At 44.0% G+C, this 25,616-nt stretch overlaps 1 protein-coding gene and 1 long non-coding RNA gene across 6 annotated transcripts; one reads left to right on the top strand and one right to left on the bottom strand.

Moving 5' to 3' along the window:
- Positions 1 to 9: 9 nt before the first annotated feature.
- Positions 10 to 24,391, bottom strand: ZKSCAN5 (zinc finger with KRAB and SCAN domains 5). 5 transcript variants are annotated; one of them, XM_045773908.2, is made up of 7 exons: positions 23,914 to 24,391; positions 23,127 to 23,644; positions 19,333 to 19,471; positions 14,832 to 14,914; positions 14,417 to 14,552; positions 8,350 to 8,958; positions 10 to 5,557 (listed from the first exon to the last, which is right to left on the bottom strand). In XM_045773908.2, the coding sequence occupies exons 2-7, from the start codon at positions 23,538 to 23,540 to the stop codon at positions 4,431 to 4,433; spliced, it is 2,508 nt and encodes an 835-aa protein (XP_045629864.2). In that variant the 5' UTR covers positions 23,541 to 23,644; positions 23,914 to 24,391; the 3' UTR covers positions 10 to 4,430. The 5 variants fall into 5 exon arrangements, with proteins under 5 accessions (XP_045629864.2, XP_045629866.2, XP_045629865.2 ...); XM_045773910.2 differs by having other exon boundaries at positions 14,417 to 14,549; XM_045773909.2 differs by having other exon boundaries at positions 23,127 to 23,641.
- On the top strand, positions 8,948 to 10,858 carry LOC148110464 (uncharacterized). The gene is made up of 2 exons (XR_015726792.1): positions 8,948 to 9,202; positions 9,341 to 10,858. It is a non-coding gene; the product is annotated as an uncharacterized LOC148110464 (long non-coding RNA).
- Positions 24,392 to 25,616: the final 1,225 nt, after the last annotated feature.

Genomic DNA, 25,616 nt, shown 5'->3' with positions numbered 1-25,616 from the left:
AACAGATACTGCACCAAACTCATGATTTATTATGCTCAGAGGTACCAAGAGACAGATGAAAAGAGGTAAAATTGTCCTTGACATCAAGTCCGAAACATGCTAGTTCTTCCATTTTGGTGTTCATCCCTGAATATACCTAATTTTTTTATCTGCTACATTTTCTGTATCTCTGTAGGTACTACTTTACTTTCCTACCCTTGTATTTCCTCCCTGTATCATTCTGATTTCAATTAGTGTCTCTTAGTTCTACTACATGGGATCTGACAGGTTCAAATCCGTGGTCACCCTGATTTGTGTATGTCCTTTTTCTGGACCTTCTCTAAGTTCTGTTCTTTCTCTTCAGGGCCAAGCCTCCAGAATTACACTTATCGGTGAAGAAATTCTAGGATTCTGTACAAGAGCAAAAAAACGCTCATATCTCACGTTTTTTCTCCCATGCCTTTCCTAATGGAACCCATCATTTAGGATTAAGGCAAAGCACAAAGCTGGGCTGGGCAGGGGCACCGTGGGGGAGGCGCTTCCCTCCACATCCTGCTGGGGCCAGACGCCCGGGTGCTGACGGTGCACGTCGCGACCGCCCGCCAGCCGCACGCCGGAACTCAGAACCGCGGGGTCGACCCGGGAGAGGGAAGAAGAGCAGAACACCAGAACTTCCGGGAAAATACAAGTCCCGGAAAGCCCACCGGAAGTGCCCCCCCAGTCCCGCCCCTGCCCCCTCTCTCCACTTCATTGATGTTCTCTAGGAATCCGGAGGTCTCGCTGTCTCGGCGGTTGCCCGAGCCCTCCTCTACACATGCAGGGGGATTGAGTCGCCTCAGTCTGGGAAAAAGACCCAAGTTTAGAAGCATTTCCTCCCCACCGAGAAAGAAATAAGGGAACGAAGGGGAATATAACCTCTAGGGTGGAAGGTGCAGGTCACAAATTCCTTCTGCAGGGAAAGTACCTCAAGCTAATGACTGGGGCCTAGCTGCACTCATATGGTTCTAGGACTTTTGTAAAATCAGAAATTTTTTTTATAGAATCAATCACAGGCTTCCTCTGTGCCCCCCGGTACCATAGCAAACATTTCTATGCAATTCGACCAACATGCTCCATGCACCCGTTTACCAATGTGATCGGAACGCAGCCTCTACTGTTCTGTTCCCTTTTAGCCTTAGTCCCTCCAACATTTTGTTAAAAAGGATAAGTAGTGTCTCGAGCAAATAAATCTTGCTCTAACTTGCCCAAACGTGAGCAGATACAATGCATGACCCTAATGTTTTGTTTCCCTTTCTTTTTGGAGGTTTGGAAAAGAAGGTATGATGGATGTGGTGACTGGTTAACAGCAAAAGACTTTTCAAACATTCAAATCATAAAACTGTCTTAATTTTTTTTTGTTTTCCTGCAACTAGGAGCAATGGGGGAAAGCCGTAAGACTATACAGATCAACATAGTTTTCAGCTCAGAAAGATGTTTCTGGCAATCAGAAACTGGATAACCAATTGCCAGCAAATGTTTTCTCCAGTTCAACACGTTTATTAAGCATTTGTTACATAAATGTGCCTGCAAACTGGGGCTTCCTCCAACAGGTGGGAGGCTGAGTTTGATAATCCCATGGGACCCGTGACAATTTTAAGATTCTGAAACCGTATGATTTTATGGTATTTTGAATCAGAACTATTTTTCACACAGGTGACAAAAACAGAGTTTCACCACTTCCTAATGTTTGATGTTTAATAATAAAAGACAAGAGTGCCTGGTTGGCTCGGTCAGTTAAGCGACTGACTCTTGATTTCAGCTCAGGTCATGATCGCAGGGTCGTGAGATAGAGCCCTGAGTTGGGCTACATGATAGGCGTGGAGCCTGCTTAGGATTTTCTCTCTTCCTCTCCCCCCATCCCAGGTCAGGTGCCTGTGCACACACAACTCTCTCTAAAAAGAAAAATAAAGGGGCGCCTGGGTGGCTCAGTCATTAAGCATCTGCCTTCGGCTCAGGGCGTGATCCCAGCGTTCTGGGATCGAGCCCCACATCAGGCTCCTCCGCTGGGAGCCTGCTTCTTCCTCTCCCACTCCCCCTGCTTGTGTTCCCTCTCTCGCTGGCTGGCTCTCTCTCTGTCAAATAAATAAATAGATAAATAAAGTCTTAAAAAAAAAAAGAAAAGAAAAAAAAGCTTTAAAAAATAATATAAGGCACATTATAGTTTAGTGCTTAAGAGCTTAGCTTTTGGAGGCAAAGTGGAAAGTAGTCTGGCTGGGTTCAAATACTAGTTCTGCCACATGCTGTGTGACTTTGGACAAGTGAATTAACTATTCTAAACTTCAGTTTTTCCCAACTGTAAAATGAGGGTGCTAAGTAAAACCACCTCATAATGTCATAAGGATTAAATGAGATGAGCCACATAAAGCATGTGATGTTTAGAACATGGTAAATGCTCAATAAACATTAACACTAGTCTTCACTGAAGTTTTCATTCTCCATTAAGTCTTATATCTGATCTTCAGTTGTGATTCTGTTTGTAGGAAACCTCTTAAATGCTACCAGTGAGGCCCTCTGACACTCACTTTACATGAAATTGGTGGTTATTTTTCTCGAGGGTGCCACTGTCTCTTTGAGCAAGTAGTGGCTTTCAGCAAGAGCCACCCAATTCCATAACCTTTCTATTACTTCATTTCCCCTCCAGACCTTACATAAGCCAGCAGCACATCCCTTTCCACCTGTATCCCGTCCCAGTTTACCACGGCAGATGTCCCACAACTGAAGAGCCATCTCACACCAGAAACTACCATTACTCTGCCCACCATCAGTGATGGGGGTCCTCACTGCCTCCTGGTTGATTGGCCATCTCCACAATCCATTCTTACAGTCACTATCCTAGGACCACTCATGGCACCAAATGTCTTAGATCAAATTCCCTAAAGCAGAGCCTGAGAAAGGGATTCAGAGCCATGTGATTTGTTGAGGAAGTGCTCTTTAGGAAAAGTTTATTTTGTTTGTTTGTTTGTTTTAGTAAACCCTATACCCAACATGAGGCTTGAACTCATAACCCAAAGATCAAGAGTCGCGTGCTCCGCCATCTGAGCCAGCCAGGCGTCCCTTCAGGATAAGTCTTTATGAGAAGGAATGAAACAGGATAGAGAATGGCAAGAACCAAGCATGGAAGTAGTCTCAGATATAGTCTGGCCTGAACCACAAAGGGAAGGTTCTGGAGCATAAACTGTACCACAGTTCCCTCTATCCCCCACTGAGACAGACCTAGTGAATCAGCCTTTTGTACCCCTCCCTCCCCCGGATCAATCAGCCACTGGCTGGGGGCTGTGGAGGACAGCTAACTCCTGGGAGGCAGCTCCCATCACCTGAGGAAAACTTTCCAGAGTCTCTGGAGAAGAGGGAGAGTTGTGAGCACTCAGCAGCCAAAACTCAGAGTAGTTGGGGGATGGACATGCCAGCTTGGTAAAGGGGATCTGGTCAGGGCACCAGTGTACAACATATACAGGCAACAAGTAGGAGGTCTATCTCCAAGGCAACTGGGAATTGCTACACATACTCCTTGGACCTAGATTCTTAATTCAACTTGGTCCGAGTCCTTCCATGGACATGGTTGCCCTCGTTCTTGTGGGTGACAGAATAAAAACCAGCCTACATTTGGCCTATTTTCTCTTCTCTATTCCCAAGGTCCCTCTCTCTTCTCCTAAAGATGTGACTGACCAACAGTTTCTCTCCTGAATTTACACACTTGACTCCTCCTGCTACTAGCCAACTTTGATGATAGTAGAATCAAAACTAAAACAAGGCAGAGGATGTTTCATGGAGAAGTCAGAGGCCGAATAATGCAACGGGAACACATCCCCTCCAGCCTCTGAACCTCAATTTTGTCGGAATATAAATACCTTAAGTCGATTTCTTTTCAAAGGCTTTAATACTCAAGATGGGAACAACAGCTGGAGCATTCTAGTGGCTGGGATCATGATTTCTAGAAAAGGTTCGTTGCTGAGGTACCAAAACAGATATCATGCTGAAGAGTTCTCTGTTCCTTTCACTGTGCTCTTCCCTGAATAAGCTGTCAAACAAGGCAGAAACTACAAATAAAGCTTATTTCTACTGCATTCGTGAGGCTTTTCTCAGTGTCAACATTCTGAGACTCAACCAAAGAATGAGTGCCACCTGAAGGCTCTCCTTCATCCGCCATATCCACAGGTTCTCTCTTGTCTAGATACTTAAGCATGAAGATGCTAACAAAAGCACTTCTCGAAGGGGAAAGCAAACAGATAGCTATTCACTGTGGATTCTCCAGTGTTCCTAAGTTCTAACTGAAGGATTTCAACATATCTGTAAGTTTGATGGTTACACTGGAGAGAATGCTGGAAGTTATTATTACATTCATTATAGGAGTAGGTTTCCTCTTAGGAAGGCTTCTCTAAAATTGAGTAAGAGCCGTTCTGCGACAGAAACATCTATACACTTAAGGTATTTATGGGATCTGTCCTCTCATGACTTCTCAGATGTCTGAAGAGGCTACAGCTCCAACTGAAACTCATTCCACATTCTTTACATTGAAAGGGTTTCTCACCAGTATGGATTCTCTGATGCTGATTAAGATGGGACTTGAGAGTGAAGCCTCTGCCACACTCATTACATTGATGGGATTTCATGTTGGAGTAGGTTTTTTGATGTTGTTTTACGTGCGAACACTGGCCAATGTTTTCTCTACATGTATCACATTTACTGGTTTTCTCTGCAGTGTGAGTTCTGTAATGCTGAATAAGGTCTGAACTGTAACTAAAGGCTTTGCCACAGATATCACACTTATAAGGTTGCTCTTGCAACTCAATCTTCTTATCTTCAATCACTGTCAGGTTCCAACTGTATGCTTCCTCACAAATGCCATTTTTTTCATTTCTCTGACCCATGTGGAGCACCTGATGTTCAATGAGGCTAACGTACTGAAAAAAGATTTCTCCACACTCATGACACTGATGGGATTTCTCTCTAGAGTGCAGTCTCAGATGCCCTGCAAGGTGGGACCGCCTCCCAAAGCCTTTCCCGCACTCATTACACTTAAAGGGTCTCTCCCCACTGTGCACACTCTGATGCTGAACAAGATGGGACCTCACTCTAAACGCTTTCCCACACAAGTGACAGGTATAGGGTTTCTCGCCAGTGTGGACACGCTGGTGCTGAGTCAGATGCACACGCTGATTGTAGCTTTTCCCACATTCATCACACCTAAAGGGTTTCTCCCCCGTGTGTATTCGCTGATGTTGAATCAGATGTGCACTCTGAATAAAGCTTTTTCCACATTCATTACATTTATGTGGTCTCTCTCCTGTGGATGATTTTTTGTGCACATACGTGACTTCACTGAAATTTATCCTCTTTGAAGAGGGCTGTCCTAGTATCTCTTTCATGGGAACTCCCTGCTTTCTATCCAACTTGCCTGGGTGTTCATGGCCTTCTCCAAAATCTTGACCTTGAGAAACATTTCTTTGGATTCTTCCTGATAGTTCCACATCTGTTTCGGAAAATTCTGAAATTTTCTTCTTAACATTCAATTTTGTATTCTTACTTCTTTTGTCACTGCCTGAAAGAATAAAGAGGAAATTCAATTGTCACCAGTTCTTTTTTTTTTTATGATTTTACTTATTTATTTCAGAGAGTGAGTGAGAGAGCATGAGCAGGGGGAGGGGAAGAGGGAGAGGGAGAAGCAGACTCCCCATTGAGCAGGGAGCCCAATGTGGGGCTCGATCCCGGGACCCTGGGATCATGACCTGAGCCAAAGGCAGACGCTTAACCGACTGAGCCACCCAGGCGCCCCTGTCACCAGTTCTTTTACAGAAGAAAGACAAACTGTCCGGAAAAAGAGGATAATCAGGTGAAACCACGATGTGAAGGCAGTAAGAAAGGGAGGGATGCATGTATGCGCCTGACGCCAGCAGGAGTGAAAAGAACCTTTGGTATTTGTCTAGTGAAAAGAGTGAGACGAAGAGGCTCACTAAGCAGACCGAGGGGAGGCAATGGCTAGGAGGAGTCCCACACCTCTATCATACAGGAAGCAGAGAGAGGTATTCTGAAATGCGAACATGAGTTGGGCAGACAATGAAACAGAACAAAAACACAGCTGGATGGAGGAAGCAGACAAGAACTGAACAATGGGGAGCGAAGGACTATGAGGGGCACAGAAAGTTGGAAGAATACCTGATTAGGATCCAGGACAAAAGAGAAATGAGCCAGTAAAACCTACTGTCAGGAGGGTGGGTGATAGGTCAATCTCTGCTCTCTTCACCCTTAGCCATCACCTGAGCTTGTTTCCCCAGCAGGGCATCGAACCTGTGAATGCTCACCACCCTTCCTATCTGCTCCTTGGTCCAGACCATCAGCGCCACGAGGGCACAAACTATGTGATTCTGTTTACTCCTCTACCCCCAGCACCGAGTACTACAGGCTCCCGATAATTAGGGCTGGATGAGCGCACAAAAGATCCCTCTCTGGATCAAAAAAAAATGGGGGGGGGAGGAGGTAGGTGAGTGTCAACTAGGACACTAGTCGGAAGAACAACTGTCGAGAAGATAGGAAAGGACAGAGACTACTTTAAAGCAGTTGCTTCCCAAGTCCCGGGTGCTACTGGATGGGTTTCCCCAACGAGGCAGCCACCAAGCAGAAGGAAAGTACTGGCCGAGGGGAAAGCTCGGCTCAACCCAGAACTCTAGAGGCCTCGAGAACTCACAATCTTCTACTCCTCGACGGAGACAGTAGCAGTCACTGTTAATGCGAATGACAAGTAGCGGGGCTTGGGGACATCAAAGGCAGAATTTAAAAATAAATACTTTAAAGCCAGTTTTAAGAACTAGGTGAAAAATATTAAAAAGAGCCTTTAAATTCACAGTACGGTTGACAGTGATCTCCTCCTTATATAAGTTTAATGTCACTTGAAGAGCCACAAAAAAAAACACAAGTACACAAACCGGGAAAGTTGTTCAGCCTTACCGATAACCAAACTAATGAAAATGAACACAGCAAAGACGTCTCTCCTGCTTACTACATTTGTTAAAAAAAAATGTCTGATTACCCTGGGAGAAATTTAGTAAAACTAATACGTGGTGACTGTTTGAGAAAGCAAAATGTATCAAGACCCGTAAAAATGTTTTTGGCTTTTCATCTACTAACCCCACTTTTGGGCATCTATTATAAGGAAATAATCTGAAAAAAAATTTTTTTAAAGGCATAGGCACAGGTATCAGGACAAAAGAAAAAAATAATTAGAAGTTCAACTGAGGAACAATTAAGTGTCAATGTCTCCATACAATGGCAGGTTGTCAGAAATAACGAACAGGAGGGCCAAGCCACACTGGACAAAGCATGTCTAATATTTAAACTGTACCCTCCGAGTACACCTACCTACAAATAAGCTGATGAAAAAAAAGACAGAAGGAATACACTAAATAATAACAGCTCTATTAGTCAGGATGGTGGGATTGTGGGTGATTTTTTTTCTTTCTGCTTTCTTTCCTCCAAACTTCCTGTTCTAGTATTATTTTTATCATTTTAAAATAAAATGTGTTAGGGGACCCTGGATGGCTCAGTCGTTAGGTGTCTGCCTTCAGCTCAGGGCATGATCCCGGAGTCTTGGGACCGAGCCCTGCATCGGGCTCCTCTGCTGGGAGCCTGCTTCTTCCTCTCCCACTCCCCCTGCTTGCGTTCCCTCTCTCGCTGGCTGTCTTTCTCTCTGTCAAATAAATAAATAAAATCTTAAAAAAAATATTTAAAAATTAAAAAAATTAAAATGTGTTAGTAAAATTGAGAGAAGGGGAAAAAGGGAAGGAACCATGCGAGAGAGCCAAAATCCTCATTTACCACAGAAAGGCAAACAGATGATGTTTGAAATCAGTAAGTCAGGCAATAGCTATATTATTGACAGACAGGGAATTAGTGGGGCACCTGGGTGGCTCAGTTGGTTAAGCGTCTGCCTTCGGCTCAGGTCCTGATCCCAGGGTCCTAGGATCAAGACCCGCATCGGGCTCCCTGCTCAGCGGGGAACCTGCTTCTCCCTCTACCCATCTCCCCTGCTCATGCACTGTCTCGCTCTCTCTCAAATAAATAAAATCTTAAAAAAAAAAAAAGGGGGAATTACCAGAAGAAACAGGTAAGAGAGCTGAAAGCAGGTATCTCTGGGAAAGGGAAACTGGGGGGAGGATGGAGAGGGGACAGGTTTGCCTACTCATTGGACTAATTAAAGTATAAAACAACAAAACGGACTGTGATCTCTGCCCCTTAGCTACTGCTCCCAGTAGCACAACCCGTCTGTCCTGCTGCTCTAAGCTCATAAAACCATTTTTGCCTCCATCTGTTCTCTGAACACCAACTCCCGATACGTACATCTTTGGGATTTCTCTCTGAAGTGGCGTTTCAGGTGCTCGATCAGATGGGAGTGCCGACCGAAGTTTTTCCCGCACTCGGTACAGCCGTACGGTCTCTCTCCGCTGTGCACGCTGTGATGCTGGACGAGGTGTGAGCTCACGCGGAAGGCCTTCCCGCACACCTGACACTTGTACGGTTTCTCGCCAGTGTGAACGCGCTGGTGCTGAGTCAGGTGCACGCGCTGATTGTAGCTTTTCCCACACTCACCACACTTAAACGGTTTCTCTCCAGTGTGGATTCGCCGATGTTGAATGAAGTTTGAGGCTTGAAGGAAAAATTTACCACAATCGTTACATTTGTGACCTCTCTCGCCACTTGTGTTTTGCTTACGGCTAACGTCCGCGATGGCACCAAGATCTCTTTTCTGGGAAGGGTTCCGCCTTGATTTCCCCACTGCGGGGTTTACCTGCCACCTCTCTACCATGCCGTGAAGGTCACTAACTTCTCCAAACCCTTGACTCTGGGGAACATTTCTTTCAGGGCTTCCTGATGTCATCCAGCGGGGTTCAGCGTCATCAGAAATCTGCTTCACTGCGAGTTCCACGTTGTCATGTCCAGATTCATAATCTGAAATAACAGAAGGAAAATGCATTAGCTATTCCCCATCCTGGAAGAGACAAAATGACTGAAGTACATGGGTAATTACGAAGCCCACACGTGCTAGCACCACGGGATTTGGCAAAGGTGGCTTCATGCTCCAGGGAGGGGACAAAGAATCCTCCAGCGGAAACACACAGGTTGGGGACGGAAGAGCTGGCAAGGATGTGTCAAATGGATGAAACTGGGAGAGCAGTCCTTCTATTTAATGGAGGTGATGTCCTCTTGGTGGGGTGCTTCAAGTACCTGTTTGTGCACACCTGTGCAATATCGAATATTTTCTTCATAAAATGTAATATTGGGTTGTGCAGCTAAACCCTGTCTTCACCTTCTTCTTCCCATTTATTCACAGCCTGGAGAAGAAAGATGATCTTTCCAGCTTTTGTAATCCCCAAAGAATCCCAGTTTGGTATGAATTAGTCTAACGGAAAACAAGGCGTTCTTTCTATACCCAGAGAAGAATCTAGTACTGTCAAGAGCTAGGGGCGCCTGGGTGGCACAGCGGTTAAGCGTCTGCCTTCGGCTCAGGGCGTGATCCCGGCGTTCTGGGATCGAGCCCCACATCAGGCTCCTCTGCTGTGAGCCTGCTTCTTCCTCTCCCGCTCCCCCTGCTTGTGTTCCCTCTCTCGCTGGCTGTCTCTATCTCTGTCGAATGAATAAATAAAATAAAATAAATCTTTAAAAAAAAAAAAAAAAGAGCTAGCTTGGCACCGAACAGTCACTGATGAATGCAGGTGCTGGACAGACTGCAGTCATCTCCCTGTGTAACTCGATCAGCAGCCTACATTTCACTTGAAGCACCGACATTTAATGTGCTTTGCAGAGACAAATCTTAGGTAATTAAAAGATAGGGAATATTATTTTTTTATATGCTGTAGAGAGAGACCAGGGCCTACGGAGAACTTTCTGATATGATTTTTTTTGTAAACAGAAAAGTTGTTTTCAAATATTACAGAATAATAGTATGACAGCTAACATTTGCTGAGTGCTACTATGCACCAGGCCTGTAAGTGTTTTACGATTTTATGGCATTAATCCTGACAATGACCTTTTGAGGTAGATACTATTACTAACCTTTTTTTTTTTTTTGACAGTGAGAAGTTATAATTCTTATTCCATCAAGAAAACTTCAATTTTAATTTCTTAAAACTTTTTCCTTAATTCTCTTCCTTTTAAAAGACATCTTAATAGTAGAAACAAACATATAATCAAAAAGAATTGTTTTTTTCCTCCCCGGTTTAAGTAGGCAGGTAATCTCTGTCATCATAGGATTTCTTTTTCTCTTTTACTCACATCTGCTTATGCCCACATATTTTATTCTTACCAGAATTCTCTCCCATTCAACAAGTCAAAAAAGCACATGGTTTTCTTTTTCCAAGCGTGAATTCGGGGGAAAAAAAAAATCAGATTAGCCCAATGCAACTCTTTGGTTCTATTAATAATTGCCCTTTTCCAGAGAAGGCAATTATATAGGTTGTCACACCAATGGGTTTACAGATTTGCTTTTTCCCTCTTTCCCCACCTCTCCACCATGTACATGACAAGCTTTCTGTTGATTCCTTGGTTTATTTGTGTATCTGACAAAGGACTATGTTCCTTGCTCAATGCTCTGCCCAGCTGGTTAGTAATGCAATGGCGGGGAGCAGGGGAGACAAAAACACCCAATCAGGCAGATCTGGTGCTTTAAAGTTTCAGGCTTTCAACCTCACTGCTGCCCTGTCTGGTATTCTATGTTCCTACAGTTGGCTCCTTTTCCCCATTCATTTTTCTCATCAGCTATGTCAAAATATCTCCACCATGGCTTCCAAGATATATCTGTTATTTTAAATTTTAAATTTATTTAAAATATATCTGTTATTTTAAAATTCCAGTAGTGTATGGTGTATGTTATCATTTTTGCAAAAACGTGTGTATACAGAATATGCCTAGAGATACAATCCAGAAACTGTAATAGTCAACAGAAGACTGAGGATTGGGGTAGGTAACTCAGTTTTCACTTTATACCCACTTATACTATGTGCATATATTTTACTATGTGCATGTATGGCCTTTTTCAAACCAAAGTTCTCCAATGTGTTCGAACCTCTACTCCGCCACCTACTTCATCATCTGCTCATTCTCAACAGGTGACTGTCTCCTATTTCAAAGAAAGGCAAGGCTCCTTGAACACCCCACAGCCGCAACCAAAAACTTGCTGGCAGCCTTCCTCTGTCATCCTCCCCTCAGCTCATGGTGGAAGAGCTGTCTCTCTGGCCAAAGCCAAGCCTTCCTCCTGGACCCTGGACCACCCCATGCCATCCTGTTTTTGAGGGACCACCCTCATCAATGATCTCCTCTTCCTTGCCCCAACATTTCAAACCGACTCCTTATTAGTTATTTTCCAGTAGCATTTAAGTACGCTTAAAACTCTTCCACTGAAAAAGAACGTACAGAGGCACCTCGGTGGCTCAGTTAGTTAAGTGTCCGACTCTTAATTTTGGCTCAGGTCATGATCTCAGGGTCGTGAGATCAAGCCCCACATCGGGTGTCATGCTCAGTGGGCAGTCTGCTGGAGATTCTCTCTCTCCCTCTCCCTTTGACCCCCCACCCGCCAATAAAAAGAAAGAAAGAAAAAGAAAACATATAAAACCAATCTATCCATCTAAGCCATGTACTCTTACAGTGATAAGCCCTCTTTCTCATATCCTCCACAATGTTCTTGGAAGTTTATCTATGATAGCTTTCTCAAATTCCTCTCCTTTGCAATCTTCAAAGAAACTGTCTCTTATTCCCTAATATCCTGGACACTCCACTGTAATGGCTGTCTCCAGGATACATCTATTTTTTTAAATCTCCTTTCTGAATCTAATGGATACTTTTAAAACCCTGACCTTCTCTCTTTTTTTTTTTTTTTTAGATTTTATTTGTTTATTTGAGACAAAGAGCAAAAGAGAGAGCACGAGCAAGGGGAAGGGGCAGAGGGAGAAGCAGGCTCTCCACTGAGCAAGGAACCTTACGCGGGGCTTGATCTCAGGACCCTGGGATCATGACCTGAGCCAAAGACAGCCACTTAACCAACTGAGACACCCAGGTGTGCCAAATCCTGACCTTCTCAATGCTGTCAGGAACACACAGGCATGAAAATCATCTCATGCGACCTTCCCAGAGAAGTTAAGGGGCAGAAATCATTGAATGTGTTCTTAATGTAGGAGTACACTAGAGTTGTAAAGAGGTTGTGATGAACAGATGGATCCAAAAAAAAAAAAAAAAAACAACCCAGAAAGGACAAATTTAAAACTGCTTGAAGAACAGTGTAAAAAAGAACTGTGCCAAGTTCTGAAAGCCTGAAACCCATCAAATGCCTGCAAGGTAATTGAAAAAAAGAAAATGATACTACTAGACTCAAATTAGACAACTGAGGTATCTGAAATTCATTTAAAAAGAGAATGATAAAATATCTGCACTGCATATAACATTTGAGCTACATAAGTAATCCCTTGAGATGAAACGCCACCAAGATCCCCACAGATAAAGCCGCAGAGGGCACGTACAAGTAAGTCAAAGAAAAGGAAATAAAATATATATCACTAGTATTAAAAGAGAAAGAAAATTTCAGAGAGTAGGAGTCAATTTTATTATTTAAATAAAAGCCTGTAAGCGAACTAACTCTTAGAATAATGTAAACTGGTATAATGCTTTTCAAAAGCAATTTGGCATTATATGGGGCTAGCTGGCTCAGAGGAGCATGCGACCCTTGATCCTGGGGTGGTGAGTTTGAGCCCCACGCTGGGTGTAGAGATTAATTAAATAAATATACCTAAGGAAAAAAAAGGCAGAGATTTGGCATTATACATGTATTTCATCTGAAGTTTACCACAGTGCTTGGTATGTAATGGTTCTTCTAAGAGAATTCATTCAAAAGAAGCTAAAAGCCATAAGCTCCAAAATGTTTGCTGCAGTGCTCTGATTTTTATAACCACTCCAGGCACATAACTGAGTATTAGTTTCCAGGATCATAATTTAGAAATGGGTTCAAAATCTCATTTAGGGCACAAAATTCAAGAAGAGATGGGGACATGTAAAATGTAGATGTCAAAGCGAACGTCATGAGATAGGCACCCGTGATCTGAGAATGGTGATGGAGTGAACAACTAGCCACCCATGCATGGGGAAAAGGGAGATCCTCTAACACAGCTGACCCTTGAACAACACGCGTTTGAACTGTGCAGGTCCACTGACACGCAGATTTCTTTCTTTTTTTTTTTTTAAAGATTTTATTTATTTATGTGACAGAGAGACAGCCAGCGAGAGAGGGAACACAGCAGGGGAGTGGGAGAGGAAGAAGCAGGCTCCCAGCGGAGGAGCCCGATGTGGGACTCGATCCCGGAACGCCGGGATCACGCCCTGAGCCAAAGGCAGACGCTTAACGACTGCGCTACCCAGGCGCCCCGCAGATTTCTTTTGATACATACCCCGTAAATGCATTTTTTCTTCCTTACAATTTTAATAACAATTCCTTTTCTCTAGCTTACTTTCATATAAGAACACAGTATGACACACATATAAACTATGTGTTAATCGGCTTTATAGGTTTTTATAATTTTTAAATTTTTTATTTATTTTTATTCTTATTTTTATTTATTTATTTTTTAGTTCCTTTTTCTTTTTCTCTGACTTTATGTTACCGGAAGGTTTCAGGTCAACAGCAGGCTACAAGTAGTTAAGTTTTGGGGCAGTCAAAAGTTATACGCATGGGGCGCCTGGGTGGCACAGCGGTTAAGCGTCTGCCTTCGGCTCAGGGCGTGATCCCGGCGTTATGGGATCGAGCCCCACGTCAGGCTCCTCCACTATGAGCCTGCTTCTTCCTCTCCCACTCCCCCTGCTTGTGTTCCCTCTCTCGCTGGCTGTCTCTATCTCTGTCGAATAAATAAATAAAATCTTTAAAAAAAAAAAAAAAAGTTATACGCAGACTTTCAACTGTGTGGGGGGTCGGTGTCCCTGGCTCTGTGTTGTTCAAGGGTCAAATGTACTCTAATAAACAGTTATTCAGCAAAGTCTGAGATGTTTCCACAAGTGAGAATCATTCAGTTAAGAATTATTCAATTTGTCAAGGAATAGAAGACAATAACTACCACAAATCTCTTAAGACCCAAGCCTGTTGGTTCTGAGCTCTTTTGTCTTAAAGCACTAAAACGAGAACATTTGCTGGATTGCAAATACTATCCCCCAGGTATTATCAGACTTCAATCATACCCTGATTATGATGGAAATAATCAGAATAAGCTGAATAAGGAAAAAAGGAATGTCAATTTACTCTTTCACAGAAAAAAAATAAAATAAGCGAAGTCACAGTAATTAAGTCACATACATGCTTTTGTATGATGTGCCAGAAATACTCTTTATAACAAAATTAAGATGTCCTAATCCATGCAGATGAAATCATTCTTACCCATGGAAGTAATACTCCCATAATTCTCTTTCCTGTCATCCCTATAGAGGGACTTCTGGGACTGGTCCAAATGTCCCCATTCCTCCAGGATGAAGGATACAGCCACATCAGCCACATCTTCAATTTTCACCAACTTCTGAAACACGAGACCGCCACTAAATTCCCATTCCCTATGTTAAAATTTGAAGTGAGGGGAAGAATCGGGAGAGTGAAGGGAAAAAACAGAGGGAGGGTCTGTGCTTCAAAGAGGATAGGGGAGCACTGGGTAGAACGGAAAGTGACATTCAAGTAGGAACCCCAGATGGGCCCAGTCTGCAGTGAGAGACAGAATTCCCGATGGAGATTCAGGATTAGGGCAGCTACTTGTCCAAGAACAGACATGGGTCCTCACTGCGGGCATGGGACACCGGCTCACCTGGGACCCAGCCGAGAGGAGTGAGGCTGTCAGCTCCTGGCTGTCCTTCAGGGGAAGGGAAGGAACTTGGAGAGCAGGTAGGGCTGAGGGGGGAGAAAAAGAGTTGTCAGTGAGAATATCTTTGCCCAGTTACGACTGCCATCATGTTCCACTTCCGCTCAAGAATCCATGATGCACCTTGCTGTGGCAAGGCCCCATTTTTCTGCTTGGCTCTCAAGACCCTCCACGTTGTGGCTCCTCCTCCACCTAACTACACTCACTCTCCCCTCCGAAAAACTAGACTCCCTGCTTTGGTCAGGCTAATCCCTGCCAGTGATCTCAAGACTATGCCATTCACCTGTTAAAGGATGCAATCTGCTCCGCCAAGATCAAATCTAGTCATCTCAGAGAACAGCCAGTCCCACAGCTTCCACAAAGCTGAAGCGCTACCGAGAGCCCAGGGCTTCTCAAACTTTAATGCGCACACGAATCACATGGAGGTCTTGGTACAGGGCAGATACTGCTCAGCAGTTGTGTGGCGGCCCCCGTATTCTGCACCCCTAACAAAGCCAGGTGATTCTGCTGCTGCTCCTTGAGCCACACTTTGGCTACAAGGTCTTTGTCCACATTCTCTTCCTTCTAGAAGCTACCATGGTTGATGGAGAGTCAGCCAATTAGTAATGTACTAAGTCTACATTGTGTGTTATAAGAACAGGCAGATACAACAGTTCTTGTCTTCCATAAAATTCACTGTCTAGTGGGGAGAGCAGACATGTGAGCCTCACTTACTTCCAGCACAGGGTAATGTGCTTGAAATTCACCCAAGTTTCCACAGAAGCGTGGAAGACGGAGCACCTACAGAGTGGACAGCAGGAGGTGGGAACATCAGGAAAGCCTTTCCACAGGCTCTGTGGAAGTGACTCTGGTAAGCAGGGTTGGGGTGGGGTTGGGGGGATGAGGGTCTTTCTGGGAAGAGTGAATTGCATGTGCAATGCCTGGAGGGTCTGAACTCTACGTGTTGGTGACCTTCTAACCCCTGCTGTCATCTCTGCTTGTTCTTTGTCTGAGACCGGTGGTGCATACGATCTCATTGTCTATGTATGCCCTGATTGGGACAGATCCACCCGGTAATCTTTAACCTGACAGTTTAGACGTTGCTATGGTTTCCCTGGTCCTAAAGATGTAGGTTGTTATGCAGCTTGCTTCTGTCCAAGGACCAGGAAGTAATCAGCAATGACACAAAAAGGAGGAGATAACGGTTAGAGACGAAAGCCAGAAACAGAGATAGCAGCTGAAACCAGGAGTGTGGCTACAGAGTCAAAACAGGACTTGAAGAAAGGGATGAATGTATCTGTACTTAAATGGTAATTTTGATTTTTAGTATAGACTACATTCCAATTACAACTGGAATAATTATAATAATTAACACTCCAGACAATTCCACTTACTTTATGAAGTTCCTGTAAAACCTTTTGTTTCTTTAGCTTTTCAGCAAATGACTTTCCCCTCTCACGGTGGAATTAGTCCCAGACACAGAAAACCAGCTCTCAGTGCTATCTAAGGCACAAGGAATGCAGCCTTCCCCAGTGTGTAATCAAAAACCGAAACAAACACAAAACAAACCTCGTAATTTTGTTGGAAGATAGAAACTGGCTAGGTCTAGCTAACAGGGCAGAGAAGAGAAGTAGCACCTAGGGACGGAAGGAAAGAGCAGCCTGGCGTGATGAGACTCTGGCAGCAGAGGGAAGAGGACAGGAGTGTGCACTTGGGAGGGCCTGGTGCAAAAGCAAAAGCAGCACAGCTCAGACTGGGGTAAAAGGTTAAATGTAGAGCTGGATTTCTGGGGTTAGAATCCCAGCTCTGTCACTAACAGCTCCATGACCTTGAAGAAATTTCCTAACCTGACTAGGCCTCAGCTTCTTTTAATTTCTAACACGAGGATAACAGTGGTACCTATTCTATTGGGTTAGTGTGGGCATTAACCCTTAGTATGCCAACTAAGTGTATCAGACACAATTTGGGATTTGGGGTTTCTTTTTTGAACAGTGTTAGCTATATCTTTTTTTCAGTGTTAACTATTTTTAAAGGCTGGAATTACATGACTTTTATTCCTTTAGAGGTCTTCTGAAGAACAAAAAGAAAATTTATTTTAGTATTATTAAAAAATAGAATACAACTCATTCTGTCTTATATCTATATGGATCCACTGGCCTCTTCTACACATGGAGGGTACATTTTGAAATCTGAGTGATCTTATTTTTCCTGTATCATAAAGCATTTTCCTAATTCATCATCCTAGAAATTACTGCATGTTTTTTTTTGTTTGTTTGTTTTAAAGATTTTGTTTTATTTATTTGACAGAGACAGCCAGCGAGAGAGGGAACACAAGCAGGGGGAGTGGGAGAGGAAGAAGCAGGCTCCTAGCACAGGAGCCCGATGTGGGGCTCGATCCCAGAACGCTGGGATCACGCCCTGAGCCAAAGGCAGACGCTTAACGACTGCGCCACTCAGGCGCCTCTACTGCATGTTTACTAATCATTACTCATTAATTCTTCCCAATGATAGCAGAAAAAACCAAAATAGTAAGAAAACAGGAGAATAAAGGAAATGCTTAGGATGATGATGTAAGAATGAAATAAATCATCTTTCTTCACTAGTCTCCAAGTATTAAATTCACAGACCAGAGTTTTGCATCATCTTCAAGAAGGTATAAGACTGTTGATGCCTGCTTTTAGCTTTCATCGAGCATAGCTGTGAATTCAGAATTTTTTGTTTTCCACCCCATCAGCAAAGAGAAGAAAATTTACAGCTGAAAACACTTCACTATTACTAGATGAGTAAGAAGATGACATGAAGAGACAGAGCAGTGAATTTCTCATGATAATGATGAAACTGAACCCAAAGGGTAAATCTTCGAAGGAGTCTACAAATAATATCAGAGGTAAATTTTCTCAAACATAAGAATCAATCATACACACTTCATTTCTAATTTCAAAAAGGAAATATGACATTCTCATCCACTGACTTATTCAACAGGAAGGACTTCATCAGGCAAGATTTTGCAACAAGATTCTGGACTATCCCATTTTTCAAAAGGGACAGTTTTCATTTTTCTAAAGGGAAAACAGACAGTACTGTGTGACAGTATTCTTTCATTTTTTACAATTTTTCTATTATCAAAATGTACTTGATATAAAGAGGTTTAGTTCTTATTAAAACTTCCTTGAGAATTATTTTTATTATCCTTTGATTCTTCTGTAAATTATTCACAAAATAACATATATAATATATATAATTAAATAATACGATAATATAATAATAAAAGAAAATAGTAAATATATATATAAAATAAAGGATCCCTTGGGCCCAGATGGTAAACAGCGAAAACTATTTTTTCTGGTACACTGAGGGTTTAATGAATTCCTACAAGTAAAGCACTTGTACACTTGCTGACACCCAGTAAACACTATTAAGTTAACAGTTGCTGCTGTTCCCACTTTTTATTATATCGCAGTGAAAGGAAAACTGGAAAAGGTCAGAGCGGTCAGGGCATGTGAAATGGAAGACCTGACCCCCAAGGGGAGAACAGAAGAAAGCCTGGGGCCGAACCTGGAACACAGGTTCATGATACCTTCTCCATAATTCTGAAATCCCGAAGCTCTAAATACCAAAGGACTTCCTCTCATTAAATTAGTCGCTGAACTAATTTGACAGCAAAACCTGACTAGAACTGATGGGAAACTAATTGAAGTTTTTATTTAATCCGCTTACTGTACAGCTGCATACATTTCACTGCCGAAATATTAATGTGTGTCACTGTGGAGTCCCACCTCAAATCCTGTTGGTACTGTAATATACGGTATATAAATCATATTCCCTTAATAAATCCGAAAATTCCGAATCCTAAAATATATTGATAGCGAGAGTTTGTGATTAGGGTTAGAGACCTGTGGACATTTACCACCATAAATAAGATACTCAGCAGTTCACTTTTCTTCCTTCATGTGTCTAATACAAGTTAATAAGATTGAGAGGGGGGCAGGAAAGGAGAGAGAGGAGAGAACAGTCGCTCTAAAGGTCATTGTGAGGCACTGCTTGAAATAAGATTTCAAGGTGAGTGACTGAGCAGCCAAAAACGAATGCAGTCGGGAACTGGTGAGCTGTTCTTACATAAGCAGGAGGACAAAATATGAGATGGAGCCGGAAAACTGTCGTAAAACAAGTACGACACTTTCGTAAAGGACTTCTGTAGCTCTTCCGACAGTCCCTGCACTTAGAGCTGTCATCATCATGACAGCTCTTGAACGGAACTACGGTACACTGCCTAGCCATCCTACAAGCTGACCTCTCTCTCAATGCCAGAGACTCGATGCCAGGTCCCCAGCCCTTCCCAAGCTCCCGATCCTGCTGACTGCAGAGAGGCTGCCCAGCCCGAAGTCCCTCTCACACAGATACCGCTTACCCACGTGGCCAGGGCACCCACTTCTAGCCACATCTGTTCCACTGAATCACACGTCCTCACCATTTTCCTCCAGGAGATGAGGCTTCTGTGGCTCCTGTTCAGACTGGGGGTCCACAGACAGGAGCTGGTGGCTGAGGGACTCCTGCACAGCTCCAGGTGGCACCATCTTCGGAGGAAGCACTTCAGGACACACCACGATCTGACAAGCACAACCACACCGATCAACACGTTGCAGAGAGGGCTGTGGAAAAATCCAGTAAATCCCCATTCTTCTTCCATTCATTCTTTTGCCAAATATTTAATGTGCATCTACAACGAGCCAACTGACTATACAGTGGCTTAATAAACACGGTTTATTTCTAGGTGAAGACGACTTCCATTAAACATATCCACACACAAATAAATACATAATTACAAACTGTTATATGTTAGAAAGGAGAAGAAAGTAGTGCCTTAAGACAGAACAGATGAGACCTACTTTAGAGAGGGTGGCCAAGGAAGGCTTTTCTGAGGAAGTGTCACTTTAAGTAAACACCTAAAGGGCAAAAGAAGCCCACCAGGGGAAAAGTCAGAAGTGTCCCAGGTAGAGAGAACAATATAAGCAAAGACTCTCAGGCAGAAAATAGGTGTCTGGTACAGTTGAGGAACCGTAAGAAAGTCAGGGTGGGTCAAGTTTAGTGAAGGGGGAAAGAAGTGAAAAGGGAGGTGGCAGAGGTCAATACAAGACACAGGAAGCCACACTCGGTTCCTTAGCGGACCCCATTCAAGAAGGACAGACCAACACCAAGACCAGAGCTACTTCCTGTCCAACCTGCTAAGTACTCCATCTTTCTCTTCTGGGCTCTCGGTCAACCCTAGGGGACACACAGTTACTCTGCCACAACCGGTCTCCACAATCTGTCTTTTCCAGAAAGTACTAGCTCAGCAGCATCCTAGCATATAATAAGATCCTGCACTGAGAGAGAATTGCCATCCCCCTCTTCCCTTCCGTTATGTTTCAAAGCACTTTAAACTTTAACCTTCTTAGCACTGGCAGAATGTGGTACAGGAGTTACGTTAACAGGTGGCTGCAAAACAGTTGTGGCAAAGATCATTTGGCATGGAAGTTTGTGAGTCCTTGTGGACCCGCTCAGGATAAGAGTTAAGATGATGCCAAGTATGTCAAAGGGCACGTTGGCAACGAAGAAGCAAAGCAGCCCTTGAGGTCCCCTGACACTAGGACAGAGAAACCAAGGAGGGGGTAAAGGATAAAGACTGGGAAAAGGCCTGCCAGAGACAAGAACTTCCTGGAGATAAAGCTGAGCAATGTCGGGGATGTAGATGGCAGGCAGAGAGAAAGGCCAACAAAGTGAGCTGCAGACGCCCTTAAGAAAATCCCCTCTATGGACCTCAAATCCCTGACTACCACTAAGCAATTACTTTTCTGTGTCCCTTCCAAACATGGGCTGCCTATCACAACGAGAGAGGTAAATGTACATAGCGGCTGTAAATCCTGTTTCAAAAATCCTTTTTGTTTTTAACTGTACTTTTGAATATTTATTACTATAAAAAAAGGAAAAGTTTGTTCATTAAGGTCACAAATTAGGCTTAAAAAAGAAATAGCAAGACGTCACCATGAACCTTTACTTTCTGTCCTGATGGAGGCAATAAAAGGTTCAGACATTGCCATCTGGAGGACAATCATTCGGTATATCCAAGGGTCTGGCTGAGGGTTGGTAGGAATTCCCTCTGCTGCCCACTTGCCTCATGGAGTGAATTAAAGCAGCTGAAGAGCCTGAGGATGTTCTGGAAGGTTGAAGTACCCCCTATCCAGAGATGAATAATGAGACTATCACCTTACAATGAAGTGCAATGGCTTTCAAGAATCAAGGAAGGGCGCCTGGGTGGCTCAGTCGGTTAAACGGCTGACTGGCTCAGATCATGATCTCAGGGTCCTGAGATCGAGCCCTGTGTCAGGCTCCCTGCTCAGCGGGGAGTTTGCTTGTCCCTTCTCCTCCCCCTGCTCATGCTCTCTCTCAAACAAATAGAATCTTTAAAAAAAGAGAGAGAGGATGAGGGAAATTCTCCAACTAGCTTCAAATTCTTGTGACCTAAGGTCTCATGATTTTTGTTTCTTTGCTCAAAAAAAAAATTAAATTAAATTAAAGCGTAACAGAGTGTGACCCTAGCAACAAGAAGTAGAGGGTCAGAGTATAAATGAGTAAGGAAAGACAAGAAGATGTAACAACATAAATCTGGGAGAAAAAAGTTATAACCATATCAAACACCATGCACCAAAAAAAAAAATAAAAAAATAAAAGTAAAAAAACTGAGAAGCAACTAGTAGAAAATTTTCTTATAATATTGTAGTCGAGAAGGCCTTTCTAAGTATGGCACAAAACCCAGACACCATAAATTAAAAGCTATAAACAGACTACATAAAAATTAAAAACCCTGCAAAACAAAAATCTCCGTAAGTATAGACAAACAACAAAGTGGAAAAATAAACTTGCGACTCAGATGACAGACACAATGCTTACTTTTTTCAAATAGATAAATAATGTCAACAGATGATTCACAAAAAAGGGTACACACATAGGGCGCCTGGCTGGCTCAGTCAGTGGAGCATGTGACTCTTGATCTCAGCGTTGTGAGTTCAAGCCCCACAAAGGGTGTAGAACTAACTTTAAGAGAAAAGGGGGGGGGGCGCCTGGGTGGCTCAGTCGTTAAGCGTCTGCCTTTGGCTCAGGGCGTGATCCCGGCGTTATGGGATCGAGCCCCACATCAGGCTCCTCCACTGGGAGCCTGCTTCTTCCTCTCCTACTCCCCCTGCTTATGTTCCCTCTCTCGCTGGCTGTCTCTCTCTGTCAAATAAATAAATAAAATCTTAAAAAAATAATAATAAAAGAAAGGGGGGGTACACACATAGCCCTTTAAAATACATACTGTGGTCAAACTCACTCATAATATGAGAAATGCATCCTAAAATTGCACAGAAATGGAATATCGCATCTTTCAGATTAGCAATAACAAAAAGTTGGATAATATCACATTAACAGGCTGTGAGCAAAAAATTTCTCTCGAACCCTACAGTAGGGAGTAAAAACTGGTAGAAGTTCTACCGAGGGCAATTTGCCAACAGCTGTCAAAATTACAAATGTATATGGCCTGAGCCAACAATCTGACTTCTCCTAAGCATTTAGTCTATAATTAATGACGTATGTAAAAGACAGTCATTGCAGCAAAGTTTGTTATAGTAAAAGTTCTGAAGCAATCTAAAGGAATGACTTAAACGGCCTTCAACAGGAGTTAAATTCCACACAATGGGATATAACACAGTTGCAGAGAGTGGGGCAATGTTGCTTGCACGGACATGGAACAAAGCAAAATATAAGAAAAAAGCAAAAGGCAGAAGTGCACAGTGATTTAAAAACATTTGTGTTTTCTTAAAACCATGTTATCTACACGTGTGCTTATATATACAGAAGAAAGTCTATCTCTGTAAGGATACACAGGTATCAGGTGACAGCGGCTGCATCTGAAAAGAACTAGGCAGTCGGGGAGTTAGGGGCGGGAGGAAACTTACTTTTCATAACAACCTTATGCACCTTTTGAATTTTGTATCATGTCATTCAAAAAATAGATACAGTAATTTTAAAAATAAATAAAATCGCTGACTGTCTTCTCCAGGTTAACACACTGGATACTGCTTCTCTTTGCTGGAATGGCAGGAAATCTCCACAGTGTACCTAATCCCAGGAGAACAAAAGAATATGGATGAAGCACCAGAGCGCGAAGGATCTCACCCCTGCTCCACAGCACCTAACTCTCTTCCTCTCCTTCCTCATTGCTCCAATGTCCCCCCTTTCGCTCACCTGCTGTCTGCGTTCCTCTAGTTCTCTCTGTATATTTTCTACCACAGCCACAGCCTCTTCTCCACTTTCCGGGTGATGTTCTCTCACCCAGGTCTGGAACTCTTCAGGGAGGATGGTCAGGAACTGCTCCAGCACCAGCAGCTCCAGGATCTGCTCCTTGGTGTGCAGCTCAGGCCTCAGCCACTCGCAGCAGAGCACCCGGAGCTGGCTCAGGGCCTCCCGGGGGCCTGAGGCCTCATGGTACTGGAAGTGCCTGAAGCGCTGGTAAAAAGTCTCGAACACTGGAGGATTGTACTCCTGCATCCACGTGCAGTCTTCTTCTTCCACCTTCACTATTAGAAGGTCTTCTTGCTCCTGTGAAGTCTCAGCTGGAGGGTCTAAGTCTATAACTTCCCCAGCCTCTGTCATTATCATTCCAACTCAGAGGGATGTCTCCAGGTTAGCTGCGTTACACAGATCAAATCTGTTTTCTGCTCTTTAAGATCTTCTGAAGGACACTTCCATTAGTGTGCAACCTACTGATATATTGGAAATCGTTATTAGCAAAGAGATGACAAAGAGGTCATTGATACTAAAGATGACCACTCGACAGTGCAATTTCCTTTAAAATATAGACTACAAGACAGCCGTCACTCCGCCCATAAAATTACTACTAATAGAGAACATTTCCAACATTTAAAAAATGTAAAGAAGAGCAATAAAAATCTGACATTAGGCCTAACAGAATACAATTCTAACGGTGAAGAACATTACATTTCATCTAAATAATAGGACAAGACTTACTAACCAGTTCAGACGCAGTCTCTGCTTTTCTCTACCACAAGCCAAACTTATGTCAAAACAGGGGTCAAAAACATTACAATGGTCAAAACGGGTCCTGTCCTTCATGCCACAAGAGCATGACAGACCAAGAGGAGACTTCATTGGTCCCGAAGAGAAGCACAGTTACAAGAACAGATTTGGACCTGGATTCTTCAGAATCGCCCCTGACCCCATAGTCACGGAAACCGGGCGGGTCAAGGTTAGAGACAGGACCCCCGTCTGGACGCAGAGCCCATCCCCTTTCCTCCAGGCACCAGTCCCGGGGAGCTCTCCTGAAGACCACGCTCCCGCGGCCACGCTTGGGAAGACAGGTTTCTTCCCACAAACGGAGAGAAAACCGAAGCCGACACTCGCAACACTTCCTCGCCGGAAGTAAGCAAGTCCAAGCTTTCCCTGTCCAACGGGGTCGAGCCATCAATCCCACCGCCGAGAGCACTTCCGAGTCCTCTCTAGGAATCCCGGAGGTCCTCGCCTCGCAGCGGGCGGGAGCGGCCCGCCCCAGACCCCGCCCCGGAGGGCTTGGGCCAATCGGCGGGGAGTTGGGGCGCCTCCGGGACGCGGCCGTTCCCCGCCCACCGAGCCACAGGTTCAGCGCCACTGGAGTGGGGGAAGAAACGGAGTCCGCTTCTTCCCACCCGAGCCCAAAGCCATTTAAACAGCCCGGGCTCCTCCTCTTTCCTTGGAGTGGGGGCAAGGGACCGGGCCTTAGCTGTCGGGAGTGGTTGCTAAGGCAACAGTTGCTACTGTGTGATTGGCCGTGGAACTTGCGCTCCCCCACCCCTAACACTCTGCGCCCCACTTCGAAATAGGTTCGCCCGTTCCTGAGAGGCCGCAACCCTAATTTCTCTTTAATTTTAAATCCTTCGTTTTCTTCACCTGAATCCTCGCCCCTCCCCGCACTCCGTCTGCAGACACACCCACCTCTTCACCGCCGCCTTGCTCACGGGGCCGAAATCTCCGACGTCAGACGCAGAGTCTCAGGAGCCTACAACTCCCAGGAAGCCCCGCGCGGGTCACGCCCACTAGCCAATAGGGCCGCGAGTTCCTTTGCACCCCCGGTCTCGAGGGCCTATCAGAATGCGGGAGGGCAGGGAGGCGTTTCCTCGAGCGCCTCCGCCGGGAAGGCAGATGGTGGCGGAGAGTGTTGCTTTCCAGGCTGGGGAGAGTGGAGTTGGGACTTCTGCGTTCCTGCGAAGACGAGGACTTGTCTATGCAGGGCTTCTCTAGCCAAAAGGATGCCCTTCTTAATAACCCCTCGTTGTGTTTGTGTTTACAAACGCCTAAATTGACACTGCGGTATGTCTGGTGGATTGTAGGATTAGTGTGGTTTCACTTTTTACTTTTATTTAGCTTAGGCTCACTTTTCAACACTGAGCCTTTGGTACTTTCAAAATTATCTTGGTGTACGGTGTGAAGTATAGATCTTTCCGAATCGCTACCCGGTTGTCTCAACATTTATGAGAAAGTCTGTCTTTACCTTCCATTGATTTGTGATGCTGCTTTTATCATACGCTAAATCCTCGTGTTTTGTGGTCTGTTTCTAGATTTTCTGTTCTGTTACATTGACCTATCCCTGTGATAGTAGACTGTTTTAATTTATTGAGGATTAACAATTGGTTTTAATATCTCTTTTTTAAATAGAGAGCACAAGCAGGGGGAGGGTCAGAG

This window comes from Ursus americanus, chromosome 2, assembly GCF_024610735.1.
Source record: "Ursus americanus isolate L20-20 chromosome 2, mUrsAme1.1.p, whole genome shotgun sequence".
Lineage (NCBI taxonomy): Eukaryota > Metazoa > Chordata > Mammalia > Carnivora > Ursidae > Ursus > Ursus americanus.
This window is presented reverse-complemented; position numbering and strand designations above follow the sequence as displayed.

What these genes read in the sequence shown, in the direction of transcription:
- ZKSCAN5 (XM_045773908.2), bottom strand. Translation starts at nt 23,540, where the DNA reads ATGATAATGACAGAGGCTGGGGAAGTTATAGACTTAGACCCTCCAGCT. An exon ending in TAGAGGAACGCAGACAGCAG is followed by an intron (nt 19,472 to 23,126) that starts GTGAGCGAAAGG and finishes TGTGCTTGTCAG; the next exon opens with ATCGTGGTGTGTCCTGAAGT. An exon ending in TCCTCTCGGCTGGGTCCCAG is followed by an intron (nt 14,553 to 14,831) that starts GTGAGCCGGTGT and finishes CTCGTGTTTCAG; the next exon opens with AAGTTGGTGAAAATTGAAGA.